The following is a 19,222-nucleotide window of genomic DNA, read 5'->3' as shown; positions in this document are numbered from 1 at the left end:
GCATGGCCCGTATTACTTGGAGGAATGTGACTTCCTTACCGACCGGTTGTATGTCAGCTGAAGATTTACATATTGTAACGTGATGATATAACATGAAGTTTTACTGCAATTTTTCACTCTTCTTCCTACTGTTTGCAGTGGTGGAGGTCAAAATGTCCCTTAATGTTTGACAACTAAATCTTTCGTTCGATCCATGTGAAATATTGTCAGCCTTTGCAGCAGCTGCCTGGTACTGAGCACTCTAATCTAAAAAAAGAACAGATTCTATCCCCAGAGGTGTAAAAGTGGGATGTACTGGTGTTCATGGTCTGTGCCAATTCATAAAAATGTGTTTTGTTTATCTATCAATACTGGGGGATTTTTACATTAGCGAAAAACCATCCATTTTAGCCTTGAATTTGGGTAGTGAATTTTTTTTTCCTCCAGTAGTCTATAAGGTGGAAGTTACAAGGCTGCCCAAGATGGAATTGGCTTTCTTTAAAAGCAGGGACATTGTTGTAGACCAAAAGTCTTTGAAATATACAGTGAGACCAGTGAGCCTTTCTTCTATACCAGGAGATTACAGGCCAGTGAGCCTTACTTCTATACCATGAAAGCTCTCTGAGAAAATTAATAAACAGCATGAATGTAAGTACTTGGATGAGAATACAGTAATTAACCAGAGCTAGAAAGGGTTTGTAGAAAACAAGTCATGCCAGACTAATCTAATTTCCTTCTGTGATGGAATCACTGACTGGGTGGATGAGTGAAATGCGGTACATATAGTATATCTCGACTTCAGCAAAGCATTTAATACAATATATCATACTATCCTTATTAAAAAAAAATGACCAAGTATGGGATTGACAAGGCTACGGTTAGGAGGATTCATAACTGTCCTGGCCCCACTGTTGTTTAACATTTTTATAAATGATCTAGATAAGGGAACTGAAGGTAAACTGATCAAATTTGTAAATGATGCAAAGCTAGGAGGGATAGCTAACACTAGAGAAGACAAAGGATTTGTAAGGATCTAGATAAGCTTGAACATTGGGCAGCGACTAATAGAATGGTATTTAACGGAGAAAACATTCTACATCTGGGCAAGAAAAACAAAAATTGCATCTACAGAATATGAGGAATAGAACCAAGCAACAGCACGTGTGAAAAAGACTTGGGTTTACTAATAGATCACAGACTGCACATGAGTCAACAGTGTGATGCAGCAGCAAAAAAGGCAAACACAGTTCTAGGATGTATTAGGAGAAGCATAGAATTTAGATCATGTGAAGTAATTATCCCCCTCTACTCCGCCTTGGTCAGGCCTCATCTGGAATACTGGAGCACGTGAGGGGTGATAAGATCACTGGAAACTAAACAGCCCACAAAAAGATTGATTAAAGACTTGTGAATTAACAAGAGAGTTGGCCGAAAACTGGCCAATTTAGGGTATCTTGAGTAGTATCCCATGACTTGGAGTTCGATGAGTAACTTGGGCCATCAATTTGACTAGGTATGGCTTTGTAGAAAGAAAAAAAAGAGTTGTCCTTTAGATAATTTAGTTTTGTTAAATGCTAAGGATGGGTCAAGTGATCAAAAACGTTGTAAAAAAAGAGATAAGCCAAAGATGTGATGGCAAAATGATTAGAATGCATTCCAGGAGATCAGATGGACATGGAGAAGTTAGTATGAAGTGTAGGCACAGGATCGTTCTAGTTGTCTCCATGTAGGACATTGGCGATGGCAGGATTGGTGGATACAGGCCATTTGGTAGAAATTCTGTCCATTCAGAATGAACATTCATTTAGTGTCAAACATCAACATTTTGGACATTTTTAACTGCTGAAATATTAGAAGTTGCTATTACGTTACAGGACCCGGGGCTCGGGTGTCGTCAGCAGTTCACATGTCTTCAATGCCGGTGAAAGACCAGCTCATCTAATTCTGATTGACATGTGATGTATATCTCACATAGACGAAGCCCTGCAGGCTGTTCTTCATCTTAATGTCCTCGTATGATAGGAATGAGTGGTGGGATGGAAGTGGTGAAGCAAGTGTGATATCAGTGGAAGTGTCCGGACGTAGAAGCTTCAATGCATAAAGTCTTCACTTACTCCTGAGGAGGCACAACTCTTCATGGTTACAAAGCTTGATGGTCCTGCTCTAAGGGATGACGTACAAAATATGTGAAAAATAAAAGCCTCTCTGTCAATAAACACCACCTGTCTGGATATCAGTGGTGGCGTCTGTCCGGAGTCTTGAGGGTCACTCTCACAAGGTATGGCTGTGACCTCTGATGGAGTAACATCTCTCTACCTATTGGAAAGGCTCTCCAGTGATGACTTGCCACTACCACACAGTGACAGTCTCTATTGGCATCTCTGACTGTCTCATCCTCAATTAGTAATTTGGTCTGAGAGCCGCTTTCAGTCCTCCACACCAGTTGGCACCATTAGCCAATTACTGCAGTTAGTGAGAAAGTTATGGTGGGGACTTCTTTGGCTACTGGGAAAGTTGGGGGAGAAGGAAGGGAACTCTGGTGTTACTTTCCTTGCTATTCAGATGACTGGAGGGGGTCAAACTTCAAGTGATAAGAGGTTTCTAGCTGGGACTTCCCGTAGCTCCACGTTCCTTGGCTTCTTCATACCCTAGAAGGATCTGTCAACACTGACTCTGTATAATTTCATACTAAATTTCAGGGAGAGTTATTAAATATTGCATTCATATCCTAGCATATATTTTGGGGAAGATTTGGTGGCATCCATGACGTGCCCCACACTTGGGACCCTGACAGCTACATGTGATTAGTGCAGTTTTGGGCACAGGTAGACCACAAATGTGTCCTGTTGGCATAGATTTTCCAACTTAAGAGCCTTCAATTTTTTGTAAACTTTCCTAGTAGCAGCAACCTGAACACCAAGGTTCTGAAGAGATGAGTGAATCTTTGGAAATTCAAATTCGGCAAATTTTTCCTCGAAATTCGATTCACCGTGAAAACCTTCAATTGCCCTGAAAACCCGTGTGTAACACTCTGAGGTCTCCTAGGATTGTACCCAACCTTTCTGAAGACCTTTAACACAAGAACAGCCTTAGTAATGTCAAAGTGATCTCAAGTGGAAGATTACTATGCTGCCACACACTCTCTGTAGTATTTATTCAGTGTTTTATGGCTTTCTCTGCCTATCTCTGTGGCTATGAGTAACTGGATAACTACCATGCCGCCACACACTATTTGCAATGTTTAATCAATATTTTATGGCTTTCTTTTCCTATATCTATGGTTAAATGGATGACTATTTTGCCGCCACACACTCTCTGTAGTATTTATTCAGTGTATTATGCATTTCACTTCCTATCCCTATTACTGAGCCCTGATGTCCTCTTACTATCTACATTCTTTATAAAAAATGGCTGCTGCATTCCCTGCCTTGGCTTTTATACAGGCACTTTAGTCCCTCCTGATTGGCTGTGCTATACCATGTGATAGCGCCAAGGTATTTTGGGGAAGCCTGTGCGTCCGCATTTGAGGTCATGTGAGCTTCCCCTGGCTGATGCAATCTTCTGCTTTGTGCGTTGTTTTGGCAATTTGCACAAATCTCAAATTGCAAATTGTATGATTTTCTTGGCTCCGGCGCATTTCGTTAAGATTCAATATGAATCGATTTGTTGATCTCTGTAAGGTTTCACAGACGGTGCAGGTTTTACAATGTGAACAATGCCTTTTAAAAACTTGAAACCGCGGGCTGCTGCGACCTTCATGCAAGTGGACATTATCAGCCATGATGTTTATCAACCTCAGAGCAGAACTGGATTTCACATTCCTTTTTTGCAGTCATTAGAAAAGTATTTAGTAAATGTGATATGAAAAATGCAACTCAACTCGGGGGCATAAAACTGGTTTTGGCTGTTGTAGAACCAGTCGATGGAAAACTCAAAGAAATCAAACTCACACGATATACTTTCCATGAATGCAAGTGAAGAGTAATCATATGTCACGTCCCGAGGAGAGGAACGATTAGGGTATGATTTAGACACAACAACCCAGAATTACCGTAATTCCACCGATACCCTCAAAATGTCACTCATGGGGGGGTATACTTGTTTTCCACCAGCTTTGGAGATATCATTTTGACTCGATTATTGTTTTCGGGGCCAATGTCCATAATCTTATCATCCCCTCTGACCATTTTAGGATTGTCCATAATGTTCTTCACCTCTTTGGGATGACTAGGTGGCAAGAGGAGATATTTCTAAGCACAGTGTTTTTCCCCTTTAAGAACACTCGGTTGTTTTCGGAAATAGAGCGAACACGAGACAGAGGTCCATATCTGTTGGGCATGTATGGCATATTCTGCAAATGGCAATCTTTGAGAATTGTCATCCTGGTCACTTTTGACTTGGACAGTTCAGGGGGTTTCGTGGGCTCTTCTTTTTCTACTCTATCATAAAGGACTATGGTGATTGTGTGCACAAAGTTGGGGGTCTATAAAACCCAACTGGTATACTGGCAACTTTTATGACCAGGGTGGTCCAAAAAATATTCTATCATTACAGCCCATGGAAGGAAGGGTGAAGGGTTTTTCTGATTGTGCCATGGCATCTGATCCAGTTTTGAATCCAAGGCTTGTAAGGAAGGTTTCCACAGTAGGATCCATTTTCCTTTTGTAGGCTTCCAGATCATGATCTGAACCAGAACTGGGACCTAAATAGTTCAACCAGGGAAATGTTTTGTGTCAGTTGCTGTATGTAGAGCATATGACAATACATGTTATGTAGATGTTATCTCCAGTCATCTACTCTATGGGTCATTAAAGTCAATTACGTTTCAAGGGCAATAAATGTCTCATTTTCTAGAAGACATCTTCTTCCTTGTCTTCTGTTTGCTTGTTTTTAGAAAATTTTTGCTCCGGGGCATATCAAAGTATAGCGTTGACAGCATGCAAATTTGCCCTAAATACTTTCCCCTCCTCTCAGGTACAAAAAGAGATAAAACAAGGAGCACCGGTTCAGTTGAGACAATTCGACGCTATGGATATGTCCATCATGGAGCCTATCTACTCTAATCTTCTGCTCAAAGATGGAGAGTCTCAAGGGTCAAGATGTGCCGGTAACATTTACGTTGATGGCAAAAATATAAAATCAAGAATTGGAGAATATGAGTCTACTGCATGGCATATAAAGGTCAAGGACAACAGCGAACAAGAAGACACAGAAGTCTCCTGCACATACTGTGTCAACCGGTCTGTTGCGGCAGTAAGGTCGTGTACCTTGTGTGAAGCTTCTCTTTGCAGTGTACACCTGAAGGTGCACAGTAAGTCGAAGGAACACGTTTTCACAGCTCCCACAAAAGCCTTTGAGAAAGCCGAAGATGTCAAATGTACCATACACAATGAAGTTCTGAAATACTACTGCTTCGAAGATGCCTCTTGTATCTGTGCCTCATGTTGCCTCACTGGGATACACAAGAATCACCAAATTGAGCCATTGACTGATGCTTGTGCGAGGAAGAAAAATGACTTAAAAAATGTTCTGGAGAAATTGCTCATACAGAAAATAGAGACTGATGCGACAGTCCAGACATTGCAAAGTCAGAAGACAATCATAAAGGTAAAAAGCAGCAAGCTGTCGGCCAAAGTCAGCGACCTGTTCATCGATCTCCGGTACCAGGTGGACAATCTGGAGTTGAGGATCCTCAATGACATTGCCAAGGAGGAGAGTAATGTCTCAGAGCCCATTTCGATTCTCCTTGAAAAGTTGGAAAAGCAGAGAGACAATCTTTCTAGAAACATAAAGTTACTTGAGCAACTGTGTAACTTATCCAACCCAATCACCGTCTTACAGAAGTCGAGAGAAAACCGTGATAACCTATTTTTTCCGAAAAGCAGACCAAGCCTGCTCTGTGATCCCGAGGATCTGGATGAAGCTCTCATCTTGGTGACTCTACAAAGATCTTTAGATGACATCATGGCTCGCATGAAGACATGGCACTGGTCATCAGATGTAACGTTGGATGTAAGCACCGCGGCCAACGACGTATACGTATCCGGGGACAAAAAAACTGCGTCCTGGTCGAAAATCAACCAACGTCGACAGAAGACTCCGGAGAGATTTAAGACTTACCAGGTTATGAGCAACCAAAGTTTTTCTTCTGGGCGACATTATTGGGAAGTCGAGATTAGCAATTCGGGGAAGTGGATCATAGGAGTGTGTTACCCCAGTATGGACAGGAAAGGAGAACTGTCCGTCATTGGAAACAATGATAAATCGTGGGGACTGGGGTATATAGACAAAAAACTAAAACTGATGCATGACCGAACAGAGCGGCATCTCTCCAGCATACTACCCTGCCAAAGGATCGGGGTTTATCTGGACTACGAGGCCGGGCAGGTGTCGTTCTATGAGGTATCGGAAGGCATAAGACACATCCACACCTTAATCACCACCTTCACGGAGCCCATTCATGCTGTGTTTTTGGTTTGGTATGGCTGGCTGAGGGTCACCACTTAGGGTCGCCTGAATTATTTCTGTTTGTCATTACATTTTGGTGAACGCCAACGTGGCGCGATAATTGTGAGCAGCGATAATGGAGAAGTGCCGTATGCCCATTGCTGTAACGTGTTGAGAAGCGACGTTGAGCTGAAATGTGGCTGCCCAATGCCGGTGTCAGCCAAGGATCATCGGAGGTGGCACATTCTCATCTCATCAATTTACGTAGTTGGCGTATACAATGTTATAGAGTATGTTGTAATGTATTACCCTCTTAGGATGAAAGTAGAAGAGTCCATAGGCAGTTATCTCTCTATCTCTTATCTTACTATCTATCTCATTTAAATATTTTTCTCATAACTATCTCTTATCTCTCTTCTATTTCTCAGTGACTGAATGGGGTGCCAAGTGCCCACCATTAACATCAACTCTGGGGGCCCACTGTTCTTCTGTTTGCAGATATTACATGACTCCATTCACATTGGGTCGTTTGCTTAATGAATAATGCTGAGATGTTGCCTTTGTCTGTACGTAGAGAATCAAGTGTATTGTACCGACTTCTGCTCATTCATGAGTGGGGCCCACCGGGGGATTCTCCTGCTCGCCTGTGGGCCAGTCCAAGTCTGTAAACAGTCAGCTCTTCTGATGATTTCCATATTTTATCATATTATTCTGGTACATGCCTATGTTATTTATATATAACAGTATATTGAGATTTCGATGAATGTTTATGGCCGGGTGGACACTCGCTGGGGTTATTAGTAATAATCACTATTAGGGGAATGTGACTTATTATTTTCGCCTGAGATAACTTTGTGCTTAGATATTTATCATGTTACTCTTCTCTTTTACAATAAGTTCCATCATTGTCTGTTTAAGTTTGTGAACCCCCTTTATTCTTATAAATGACCTGACAACCTATGATATATTGTCATGCGAATGTTCTAGAAAGATTGTGCATTAATAAACTTGTTTTCTTCGATTCTTGTGATTGACTCTATTATAAGTATACATGACCTGGAATAAGGTAACGATTGGTGTAGGGCTGTGTAGACTGTAAGGGGCTGATTGGGACAACATACTGTGTGGGGGTCATCGTACTGTATGGAGTTGCTGTGGTGAACATCATACTGTGTGGGAGTCTGGTGGACGTAATACTGTATGGGGGATGTGGTAACCATAATATGTGGGGGCTATAGTGAACATTATACTGTATTGAAGGGCTCTGGAGGATATTTTGTGTTGGTAGCTGTGAGGAACATCTTACTGTATGGGGGGGCTGTGGGGGACGTCATACTTTATGCGGAATGTGGGCGCATCATACGGTATCGAGGGCTGTTATGACCAAAATGTGCTTGGGGCTGTGAGAGACAGCACACTCTATGGGACTGAGGGGGTCCATAATACCTTATGGGTGACATCATACTGCATGGGCGTCTGTGATGACCACCATGTGGGGAGCTGTGGTGACCATTATTCTGTGTGGGGGCTGTAGTGGTGATCATACTGTGTTGGGAGTTGTGATGATCATCATACTACATGGGGCATTGTGATGGACTTTATACTTTGTACGGGGTATGAGGGGACATCATAATGTATGGGGAGCTGTGGGGTCCATAAAACTATATAGGAGCTGTGGGGACATCATACTGTGTGGGGACTGGTGGACATCATACTATGTGGTGGGCTCTGGTGGATGTCATACTTTACAGGGGTTTGGGGGGACATTATACTCTGTAGGGGCTATGGTGGAAATTTCACTGTGTAGGGGCTGTGGAGGACATCATACTGTGTGGAGACTAGGTGACGATACTGTATGGGGGACTGTTGTGCACATCATACTGTGTGGAGGGCTTTGGTGATCATCGTACTATAAGTGATGCTGTAGGGCATCATACTCTATGTGGGATTTGTGGAGCATCATTTTGTGAGTGGTTGTCATACTGTGTGAATATTTTTTGGAGCACCATATTCTATGATTGGACTTTTACTATGGGGTCCCATGATTTCTATGTACTCCCATGCTTAGTATTACAGTACCGAGACACTGGGAGTCATTATTATAAGGAGGCACAATGGGGGGAGGGATTGGGATTATTGTAAAGAGGCACAATTGGGGGATAGTGACTTTTAGGAGTGCTACTTCCAATAGATGGCACTAGAGTTCTAGTCCTCTTCCTCTCTGAAGAGGCAATTTACACATAGGGGAAGTGCAGGGGACATTATTATTATTAAAGGCTCAAGGGGGATTATTATTATAAGATGGCACAGGGCATTATTACTCTGAGGAAGTACAGAGGAACTATTCTTACTGTGTAGGGGCACAGAGGGGGCACTGTTATTGTGTGGGGCACAGAGGGGCATTTTTACTGTCTCAGGGACTGGTTATAACACTGTATTGTTTTTGTTCTCTCAAATGACAGGGCTGAATGTCAGGCCCTTGCTGCCTCCCTCTATGGTGTCCCACGCCAGGTGATTCTGGTAACCAGCAATTATGTCAATCCATTTTAAGGCTAAACCCATGAGATGCCTGAGTAATCACGAGATAGAGCACTTTGCTATCACATGCTGTAGTAGGGGTTAGCCTCCTCTTCCTCTAAACTGCTCTGCCAAGTGGCTAATTATCCTCCCTGTAGCTCCTGCCTGCTTTCCAGCATCTCAGTACTACTTCTTAGCTTCCCTGCTGCAAGATACTTGATTGCAGACGTCTCTGCTATTCCTGTGGTTAACCATATCCCTGCTGCAAGACACCTGATTGCATATACGTCTCTGCTATTCCTGTGGTTAACCATATCCCTGCTGCAAGAGACCTGATTTCATATACAGGGGCCTCTCACAAAATTAGAATATCATCAAAAAGTTAATTTATTTCAGTTCTTCAATACAAAAAGTGAAACTCATATATTCTATAGAGTCATTATACACAGAGTGATCTATTTCACGTGTTTATTTCTGTAAGGCTAAGTGCCCACGTTGCAAAAATGCTGCGGAAATGTCCGCAGCATTTCTGTAACTCCCCACCGCAGGTAAAATGCATGCGGAATTCGCATGCGTTTTCCCGCAAAACACAAGTGTTTTGCAAGCGTTTTTAGCTTGCAGAATGCTTGCATTTTTCCAAGCGATTTGAAGCATCGCTTGGAAAACTGATTGACAGGATGGTCACACACAAGCATAGTACTTGACAAGTGTGACCAACTTTTTACTATTGAGGCGGCCTATGCAGCATCAATAGTAAAAGATAGAATGTTAAAAATACTAAAAAAAATAGGAATATACTTACCCTCTGACAGCCCCTGGAGTCCTCCCGCCTCTCAGCCACGCTGCCAGCATCTTCCGTTCCCAGAGATGCCTTGTGACAATCACCTCTGATGACATAGCATCATCATCAGAGGTCATTCGCGCAATGCATCTCTGGGAACGGAAGATGCTGGCAGCGTGGCTGAGAGGCGGGAAGATCTTTGGGGCCGCAAGAGAGTGAGTATATGACTATTTTTTATTTTAATTCTATTTTTTACAGGGATAAGGTACCCAGGGCATGGAGGACAGTCTCCTCTCCTCCAGACCCTGGGTGCCATCCGCACATGAAGCGCTCACTTCACGCATGGTGGGCATAGCCACATGCGTAAAGTGAGCGTTTCAATGCAATCCTATGGCGGCGGAATTGCCGTGATTCCACAGAAATAATGGACATACTGCGGATTTTACCGCTATGCGATTCCACAGCGGTAAAATCCACAGCATGGGCACAGCAACTGCGGAATCCCATAGCCTTAATGTTGATGATTATGGCTTACAGCCAATGAAAACCCAAAAGTCATTATCTCAGTAAATAAGAATAATTAACAAAAAACACCTGCAAAGGTTTCCTAAACGTTTATAAAGGTCCCATAGTCTGTTTTAGTAGCTCCACAATCATGGGGAAGACTGCTGACCTGACAGATGTCCAGAAGGCAGTCACTGACACACTCCACAAGGAAAGTGAATTTTGAATTTAATTTGGAAATTAAAGTCCTTAGAGTCTGGAGGAAGAGTGGAGAGGCCACAATCCAAGCTGCTGGAGGTCTGGTGTGAAGTGTCCACCATCAGTGATGGTTTGGGGAGCCATGTCATCTGCTGGTATAGGTACACTGTGTTTTATCAAGACCAAAGTCAGCGCAGCCGTCTACCAGGACATTTTAGATCACTTCATGCTTCCCTCTGTTGACAAGATTTTTGGAGATGGAAATGTTATTCTCCAGCAGGACTTGGCCCCTGTCCACACTGCCAAATGTACTAATACCCGGTTTACACACAACAGTATGACTGTGCTTGATTGGCAGCAAACTCGCCTGACCTTAACCCCATAGAGAATCCATGGAGTATTGTCAAGAGGAAGATGAGACACCAGACCTAACAATGCACACGAGCTGACGGCTGCTATCAAAGCAACCTGGGCTTCCATAACCCCTCAGCAGTGCCACAGGCTGATCGCCTCCATGCCTCACCGCATTGATGCAGTAATTGATGCCAAAGGAGCCTGGACCAAGTATTGAGTGCATTTACTGAACATACATTTCAGTAGGACAACATTTCAGATTTTACAATCATTTTTCAAGCTGGTGTTATAAAGTATTCTAATTTACTGAGATAATGACTTTTGGGTTTTCATTGGCTGTAAGCCATAATCATCAACATTAACAGAAATAAACACGTGAAATAGATCACTGTGTGTGTAGTAATTTTATATAATAAATTTTATATAATATATGAGATTCACTTGTTGTATTCAAGAACTGAAATAAATTAACTTTTTGATGATATTCTAATTTTCTGAGAAGCACCTGTATGTCTTTGCTATTCTGGTGGTTAATCATATCTATGCTGCAAGAAACCTGACTACACAAATGTATCTGCTATTCCTGTGGTTTACCGTATCCCTCCTGCAAGATACCTGATTGCATTTATGTCTCTGCTATTCCTGTGGTTTACCATATCCCCACTGCAAGAAACCTGATTGCATATACATCTCTGCTATTCCTGTGGTTTACCGTATCCCACCTGCGAGATACCTGATTACATATACAGTGGGGCAAAAAAGTATTTAGTCAGTCAGCAATAGTGCAAGTTCCACCACTTAAAAAGATGAGAGGTGTCTGTAATTTACATCATAGGTAGACCTCAACTATGGGAGACAAACTGAGAAAAAAAAATCCAGAAAATCACATTGTCTGTTTTTTTTTCATTTTATTTGCATATTATGGTGGAAAATAAGTATTTGGTCAGAAACAAAATTTCATCACAATACTTTGTGATATACAGTCATGGCCAAAAGTATTGACACCCCTGCAATTCTGTCAGATAATATTCAGTTTCTTCCTGAAAATGATTGCAAACACAAATTCTTTGGTATTATTATCTTCATTTAATTTGTCTTAAATGAAAAAACACAAAAGAGAATGAAGCAAAAAGCAAAACATTGATCATTTCACACAAAACTCCAAAAATTGGCCGGACAAAAGTATTGGCACCCTCAGCCTAATACTTGGTTGCACAACCTTTAGCCAAAATAACTGCGACCAACCGCTTCCGGTAACCATCAATGAGTTTCTTACAATGCTCTGCTGGAATTTTAGACCATTCTTCTTTGGCAAACTACTCCAGGTCCCTGATATTTGAAGGGTGCCTTCTCCAAACTGCCATTTTTAGATCTCTCCACAGGTGTTCTATGGGATTCAGGTCTGGACTCATTGCTGGCCACCTTAGAAGTCTCCAGTGCTTTCTCTCAAACCATTTTCTAGTGCTTTTTGAAGTGTGTTTGGGTTATTGTACTGCTGGAAGACCCATGACCTCTGAGGGAGACCCAGCTTTCTCACACTGGGCCCTAAATTATGCTGCAAAATTTGTTGGTGGTCTTCTGACTTCATAATGCCATGCACACGGTCAAGCAGTCCAGTGCCAGAGGCAGCAAAGCAACCCCAAAACATCAGGGAACCTCCGCCATGTTTGACTGTAGGGACCGTGTACTTTTCTTTGAATGCCTCTTTTTTCTCCTGTAAACTCTATGTTGATGCTTTTGCCCTAAAAGCTCTACTTTTGTCTCATCTGACCAAAGAACATTCTTCCAAAATGTTTTAGGCTTTTTCAGGTAAGTTTTGGCAAACTCCAGCCTGGCTTTTTTATGTCTTGGGGTAAGAAGTGGAGTCTTCCTGGGTCTCCTACCATACAGTCCCTTTTCATTCAGATGCTGACGGATAGTACGGGTTGACACCGTTGTACCCTCGGACTGCAGGGCAGCTTGAACTTGTTTGGATGTTAGTGGAGGTTCTTTATCCAACATCCGCACAATCTTGCGTTGAAATCTCTTGTCAATTTTTCTTTTCCGGCCACATCTAGGGAGGTTAGCCACAGTGCCATGGGCTTTAAACTTCTTGATGACACTGCGAATGGTAGACACAGGAACATTCAGGTCTTTGGAGATGGACTTGTAGCCTTGAGATTGCTCATGCTTCCTCACAATTTGGTTTCTCAAGTCCTCAGACAGTTCTTTGGTCTTCTTTCTTTTCTCCATGCTCAATGTGGTACACACAAGGACACAGGACAGAGGTTGAGCCAACTTTAATCCATGTCAACTGGCTGCAAGTGTGACTTAGTTATTGCCAACACCTGTTAGGTGCCACAGGTAAGTTACAGGTGCTGTTAATTACACAAATTAGAGAAGCATCACATGATTTTTCGCATAGTGCCAATACTTTTGTCCACTCTCTTTTTTATGTTTGGTGTGGAATTATATCCAATTTGGCTTTAGGACAATTCTTTTTGTGTTTTTTCATTTAAGACAAATTAAATGAAGATAATAATACCAAAGAATTTGTGTTTGCAATCATTTTCAGGAAGAAACTGAGTATTATCTGACAGAATTGCAGGGGTGTCAATACTTTTGGCCATGACTGTATCCTTTGTTGGCAATGACAGAGGTCAAACGTTTTCTGTAAGTCTTCACAAGGTTGCCACACACTGTTGTTGGTATGTTGGCCCATTCCTCCATGCAGATCTCCTCTAGAGCAGTGATGTTTTTGGCTTTTCGCTTGGCAACACGGACTTTCAACTCCCTCCAAAGGTTTTCTATAGGGTTGAGATCTGGAGACTGGCTAGGCCACTCCAAGACCTTGAAATGCTTCTTACGAAGCCACTCCTTCGTTGCCCTGGCGGTGTGCTTTGGATCATTGTCATGTTGAAAGACCCAGCCACGTTTCATCTTCAATGCCCTTGCTGATGGAAGGAGGTTTGCACTCAAAATCTCACGATACATGGCCCCATTCATTCTTTCATGTACCCGGATCAGTTGTCCTGGCCCCTTTGCAGAGAAACAGCCCCAAAGCATGATGTTTCCACCACCATGCTTTACAGTAGGTATGGTGTTTGATGGATGCAACTCAGTATTCTTTTTCCTCCAAACACGACAAGTTGTGTTTCTACCAAACAGTTCCAGTTTGGTTTCATCAAACCATAGGACATTCTCCCAAAACTCCTCTGGATCATCCAAATGCTCTCTAGCAAACTTCAGACGGGCCCGGACATGTACAGGCTTAAGCAGTGGGACACGTCTGGCACTGCAGGATCTGAGTCCATGGTGGCGTAGTGTGTTACTTATGGTAGGCCTTGTTACATTGGTCCCAGCTCTCTGCAGTTCATTCACTAGGTCCCCCCGCATGGTTCTGGGATTTTTGCTCACCGTTCTTGTGATCATTCTGACCCAACGGGGTGGGATTTTGCATGGAGCACCAGATCGAGGGAGATTATCAGTGGTCTTGTATGTCTTCCATTTTCTAATTATTGCTCCCACAGTTAATTTCTTCACTCCAAGCTGGTTGGCTATTGCAGATTCAGTCTTCCCAGCCTGGTGCAGGGCTACAATTTTGTTTCTGGTGTCCTTTGACAGCTCTTTGGTCTTCACCATAGTGGAGTTTGGAGTCAGACTGTTTGAGGGTGTGCACAGGTGTCTTTTTATACTGATAACAAGTTTAAACAGGTGCCATTACTACAGGTAATGAGTGGAGGAAAGAGGAGACTCTTAAAGTGGAAGTTACAGGTCTGTGAGAGCCAGAAATCTTGATTGCTTGTTTCTGACCAAATACTTATTTTCCACCATAATATGCAAATAAAATGAAAAAAAAACAGACAATGTGATTTTCTGGATTTTTTTTTCTAAGTTTGTCTCCCATAGTTGAGGTCTACCTATGATGTAAATTACAGACGCCTCTCATCTTTTTAAGTGGTGGAACTTGCACTATTGCTGACTGACTAAATACTTTTTTGCCCCACTGTATCTCTATTAATCCTGGGGTTATCTGTATCCTTGCTACAAGAGACCAGATTGAATATATGTCTTTGCTACTCCTGTGATTAACTGCATCCTTGCTGCAAAAGACTTGATTTCAAATATGTCTTTGCTATTTCTGTGGCTAACTTTATCCCTGTTACAAGATATCTGATTGCATGTTCATCTTTACTCTTCCTGTGGTTAATGTGATACAGTAACCTCTGTTACAGCTAGGGGGCGCTGTGTATGTTTTTCAGGATGAGCTTGGAGGCATAATTATAATGGTAAATTAGGGACTGGCATTATCGTAAATGGCCGGTATGTGTCGCAGAGGTTCTCTGCGCTGTAAGCCCAAAATGATATGGTTATGCTGGGACTTATAGATCCACAAGTATGTGTGTATTACTTATAAGGGTGGCTTATAGGGTTAGTCAGAGAGCTGGGCGGGAATTGAGTAACCACACATGTACCGCCCATCCATGGGGGTGGTTGTAACCATATAATGTGACTGAGGTCTGGTCACATGGAAAGAGTGTGTGTACCTGAATGATTCAGGGTGCAAGGTCCTGGAAGGTCTGTGTTGGAAGATCCTCGGAGTAGGATCGGATTCCTGGAGCACATGGTGAGACCTTGGACCTGATGGCCCTTGGTGTTGGACAAGTGTCCTGAATAGCACCCCGACAGGCCACATGTGTGTGCGGAGCCTGGGACGGCCCCACACTGAGAAAGACGCTGTCCTGATGAGGACCTTGGACTGACGAGGAGTCAGCCTGTGGAGCAGGAGCTCCTGAGAGGTAACCCCGGGTTATGGGGAAAGAACTTTGTGCATTGACAATGGTCTATTACTGAACTGTGCGGTCATCCGGTGACTGGAAAGAGTCCAGCGTGTCTGGTGAATGCTTTGTAAAGCCACATGTGATGAAGTAATAGACTGTGTGTAAGCTGGTCATGTGCAACCTGGCTTACTGTGCTGTTTTTGATGTTTAAATAAACCCTATGGACTATTTTGTGTGGAAAATCATGCCTGACTACGTTAATCCGCTACCAAGCGAGTATTCCCTAACACGCATAGTAGGCACTACGCCACATTTACCATATCCTGCAAGATACCGGATTGCATGTATGTCGCTACTATTCCTGTGGTTTACCATATCCCTGCTGCAAGATACCTGATTGCATATACACCTCTGCTATTTCTGTGGTTAACTGTATCACAGCTACAAGATACCTGATTGCATATACATCTCTGCTATTTCTGTGGTTAACTGTATCACTGCTACACGATATCTGATTGCATGTACATCTTTGCTATTCCTGTGGTTAACCATATCCCTGCTGCAAGATACCTGATTGCATATACGTCTTTACTATTCGTGTGGTTATCCGTAGCCTTGCTGCAATATACCTAATTGCATGTATGATTAAGGGTGCCCTGGATGCCAGAAGTAGCATCGGGGTTTTATAACCCTGATTGTCTTTTTTATGGCTTGTTTTATTGAACTGCTGGAAGTGCTGCTCTCCCTCTTCTTTCCTTCTTATTGCATGTACTTTTCTACTGTTCCTGTATGTAAATGGCGTCTAGCTACATCTTCTGCCTTCAGATCTGAGTGTTCATGTGCCATCCTTTATACCCTGCTGTCCTGATCTTCGCAGATCGTCATACCGTTCGGCAGGTTGAGCTCGACTGCATCATCACCTCTGGTCTGTGCTGCTCACCAAGACCTTCGGCTTAAAGAATCCTCCTCACCAGGTGAGCCCATAACACAGTGGATTTCATTAACATTTAATCAGGGCCCTTTAACCTTTGGCTCTTCAGCTCTTTCTAAATTACAACTCCCAGCATGCTTGGACAGTTATAATCTCACATCGCATTGTAGGAGTTGTAGTTTCACAACAGCTCAAACCTCTGATTTAGATTTTCCATGTTTCATGTGTTCCTAAACAGAAATCGACGACTGCAACTTTTTTTTTCATTTATTTTATTTCCAAAAATTGTGAACAGTAATAGCTCATCACTGTCCGCATACATAAAGATGAGCTACCCCGACGCGCGCCAGCTTTCAGGATGATTCACCGTCTCAGCCCGCTCTCAATTGCTTTTTTTCTAGCGGCTTCAACGAGGTTGACAATTTTACTGCCGTTTACAAAAAGGCAAAATAATGATTTACAGAAGAAAAAAAACATCTTTATATAAAGAGACGCGGCTTTTGTTTGTGTCGGAAATTGACTCTTGCGGCCGCTAAATCGATTCTCGGCTTTATTTCGAGGGAAAATGATTTTTGTTGGATTTTTTTTGTAATTTACATCTTTTTTTAATGTCCCTTTAATGACACACTTGCCGTGGTATCGGAGTATTGGATCTCTGAGGCTTCGTGACTTTTCTTTTAGCGCTGGTCAGTGACGTCTGGCATAAAGACCACAGAATTACTGTGAATCATAAAGGACCGGGACTCGAAATCCACTACCGATTTATGGAATAACGCAGCCAGCGTCAAGGGGCGACGCTGGGAGTCCGAAAAAGAGGCGAAAAGGGTCCGAAAATCTTGACAAGATAATACAAACAATCTGGAATTCTAATCACATTTCAGGGATAATTAGAGGTTTTCAAAATAGACGTCCTCCAGTGTCTGAACAGTGACTGACCATCAACTCCGAAATTGGGCTAATCAGTGTTTGATTACAGAGACTCATAAAATGAAGTGTGGAGAGATAATCATTTCTTAGTGAGAAGGGAAAAAGAGAAGACTAAGGCTAGCTTCACAATAGCGTATGGCCGCCGCTAAGCCCCGCCCCCTGCCACGCCCCTCCGGTCACCCCCGCCTAGTATCGCACATCGCTGCATGTGATCTGCACACCCTATCTTTAGCGCACGCAAAATCTTACTAGCGCAGGGCCAGCGCACGCTAAAGATAGGGTGTGCAGATCGCATGCAGCGATGTGCGATACTAGGAGGAGATGACCGGATGGGGCATGACAGGGGGCAGGGCTTAGCGGCGGCCGTGCGCTGTGGGCCAAAACGCTAGTGTGAAGCTAGCCTTAGGACCAAAGAAAAGTCCGAGCTATCCACCATGTGATAGGAAGCAAGAGACGCATACTGTACTGCTGAGTACTGACGAAATATGGATCAAAGGCTAAATGAGCTGAACTCAGCCCGAAATATAAAAATACAACTACTATAATACTGAATAAGAAAGGGGAGAAGCCAGCCCTGCCTATGGTGGTCAGCACGCAATATATAAAGTGCATATCCACATATTGATTTCTAACTGATTGGTTTGGCAGTGTGGAGGTCAGATCTGAAATGTCCATGACCTGGTCGGCCGTGCGCGCTGGGTTATGCACGCCATTCCTTCTGTCTCTATTGTGATTGATCTAGGCTGCTGTACGTAGAGTAGGACTGACACATATGAGAATGCCGTGACGTGGCGGAGTGGCTCCAAGAATTGATCAATTGTTTGCTAAATGTCTCATTTTAAAGTATAGTTAGAAATCAATATGTGCATATGCACTTTATGTATTGCGTTCTGACCATAAGCAGCGCTGGCTTCTCCCCTTTTTTACTATAATACTGCTGCTATATACAAGAATATAACTACTATAACACTGCCCCCATGTACAGGAATATAACTACTATAATACTGCCCCCTATGTACAAAAATATAACTACTATAATACTGCCCCTATGTACAAGAATACAACTACTATAATACTGCTCCTATGTACAAGAATATAACTACTATAATACTGCCCCTTATGTACAAGAATATAACTACTATAATACTGCCCCTATGTACAAGAATATAACTACTATAATACTGCCCCTATGTACAAGAATATAACTACTATAATACTGCCCCTATGTACAAGAATATAACTACTATAATACTGCCCCTATGTACAAGAATATAACTACTATAATACTGCCCCTATGTACAAGAATATAATTACTATAATACTGCCCTTATGTACAGAATATAACTACTATAATACTGCCCCTATGTACAAGAATATAACTACTATAATACTGCCCCCTATGTACAAGAATATAACTACTATAATACTGCTCCTATGTACAAGAATATAACTACTATAATACTGTCCCTATGTACAAGAATATAACTACTATAATACTGCTCCCTATGTACAAGAATATAATTACTATAATACTGCCCCTATGTACAGAATATAACTACTATAATACTGCTCCTATGTACAAGAATATAACTACTATAATACTGCCCCCTATGTACAAGAATATAATTACTATAATACTGCCCCTATGTACAGAATATAACTACTATAATACTGCCCCCTATGTACAAGAATATAATTACTATAATACTGCTCCCTATGTACAAGAATATAACTACTATAATACTGCCCCTATGTACAAGAATATAACTACTATAATACTGCCCCTATGTACAGGAATATAACTACTATAATACTGCCCCTATG

The 19,222-nt window shown here is 42.3% G+C and overlaps 1 protein-coding gene across 1 annotated transcript; it reads left to right on the top strand.

Moving 5' to 3' along the window:
• The first annotated feature begins 4,922 nt into the window (after positions 1–4,922).
• LOC141094395 (E3 ubiquitin-protein ligase TRIM11-like) lies at positions 4,923–6,548 on the top strand. The gene has a single exon (XM_073580195.1). The coding sequence runs from the start codon at positions 5,008–5,010 to the stop codon at positions 6,484–6,486; it is 1,479 nt and encodes a 492-aa protein (XP_073436296.1). The 5' UTR covers positions 4,923–5,007; the 3' UTR covers positions 6,487–6,548.
• Positions 6,549–19,222: the final 12,674 nt, after the last annotated feature.

The sequence above is a fragment of the Dendrobates tinctorius genome, unplaced genomic scaffold (genome assembly GCF_039654945.1).
Source record: "Dendrobates tinctorius isolate UK_male_01 unplaced genomic scaffold, ASM3965494v1 ptg000063l, whole genome shotgun sequence".
Taxonomy (NCBI): Eukaryota; Metazoa; Chordata; class Amphibia; order Anura; family Dendrobatidae; genus Dendrobates; species Dendrobates tinctorius.
This window is presented reverse-complemented; position numbering and strand designations above follow the sequence as displayed.

What these genes read in the sequence shown, in the direction of transcription:
- LOC141094395 (XM_073580195.1), top strand. Translation starts at nt 5,008, where the DNA reads ATGGATATGTCCATCATGGAGCCTATCTACTCTAATCTTCTGCTCAAA.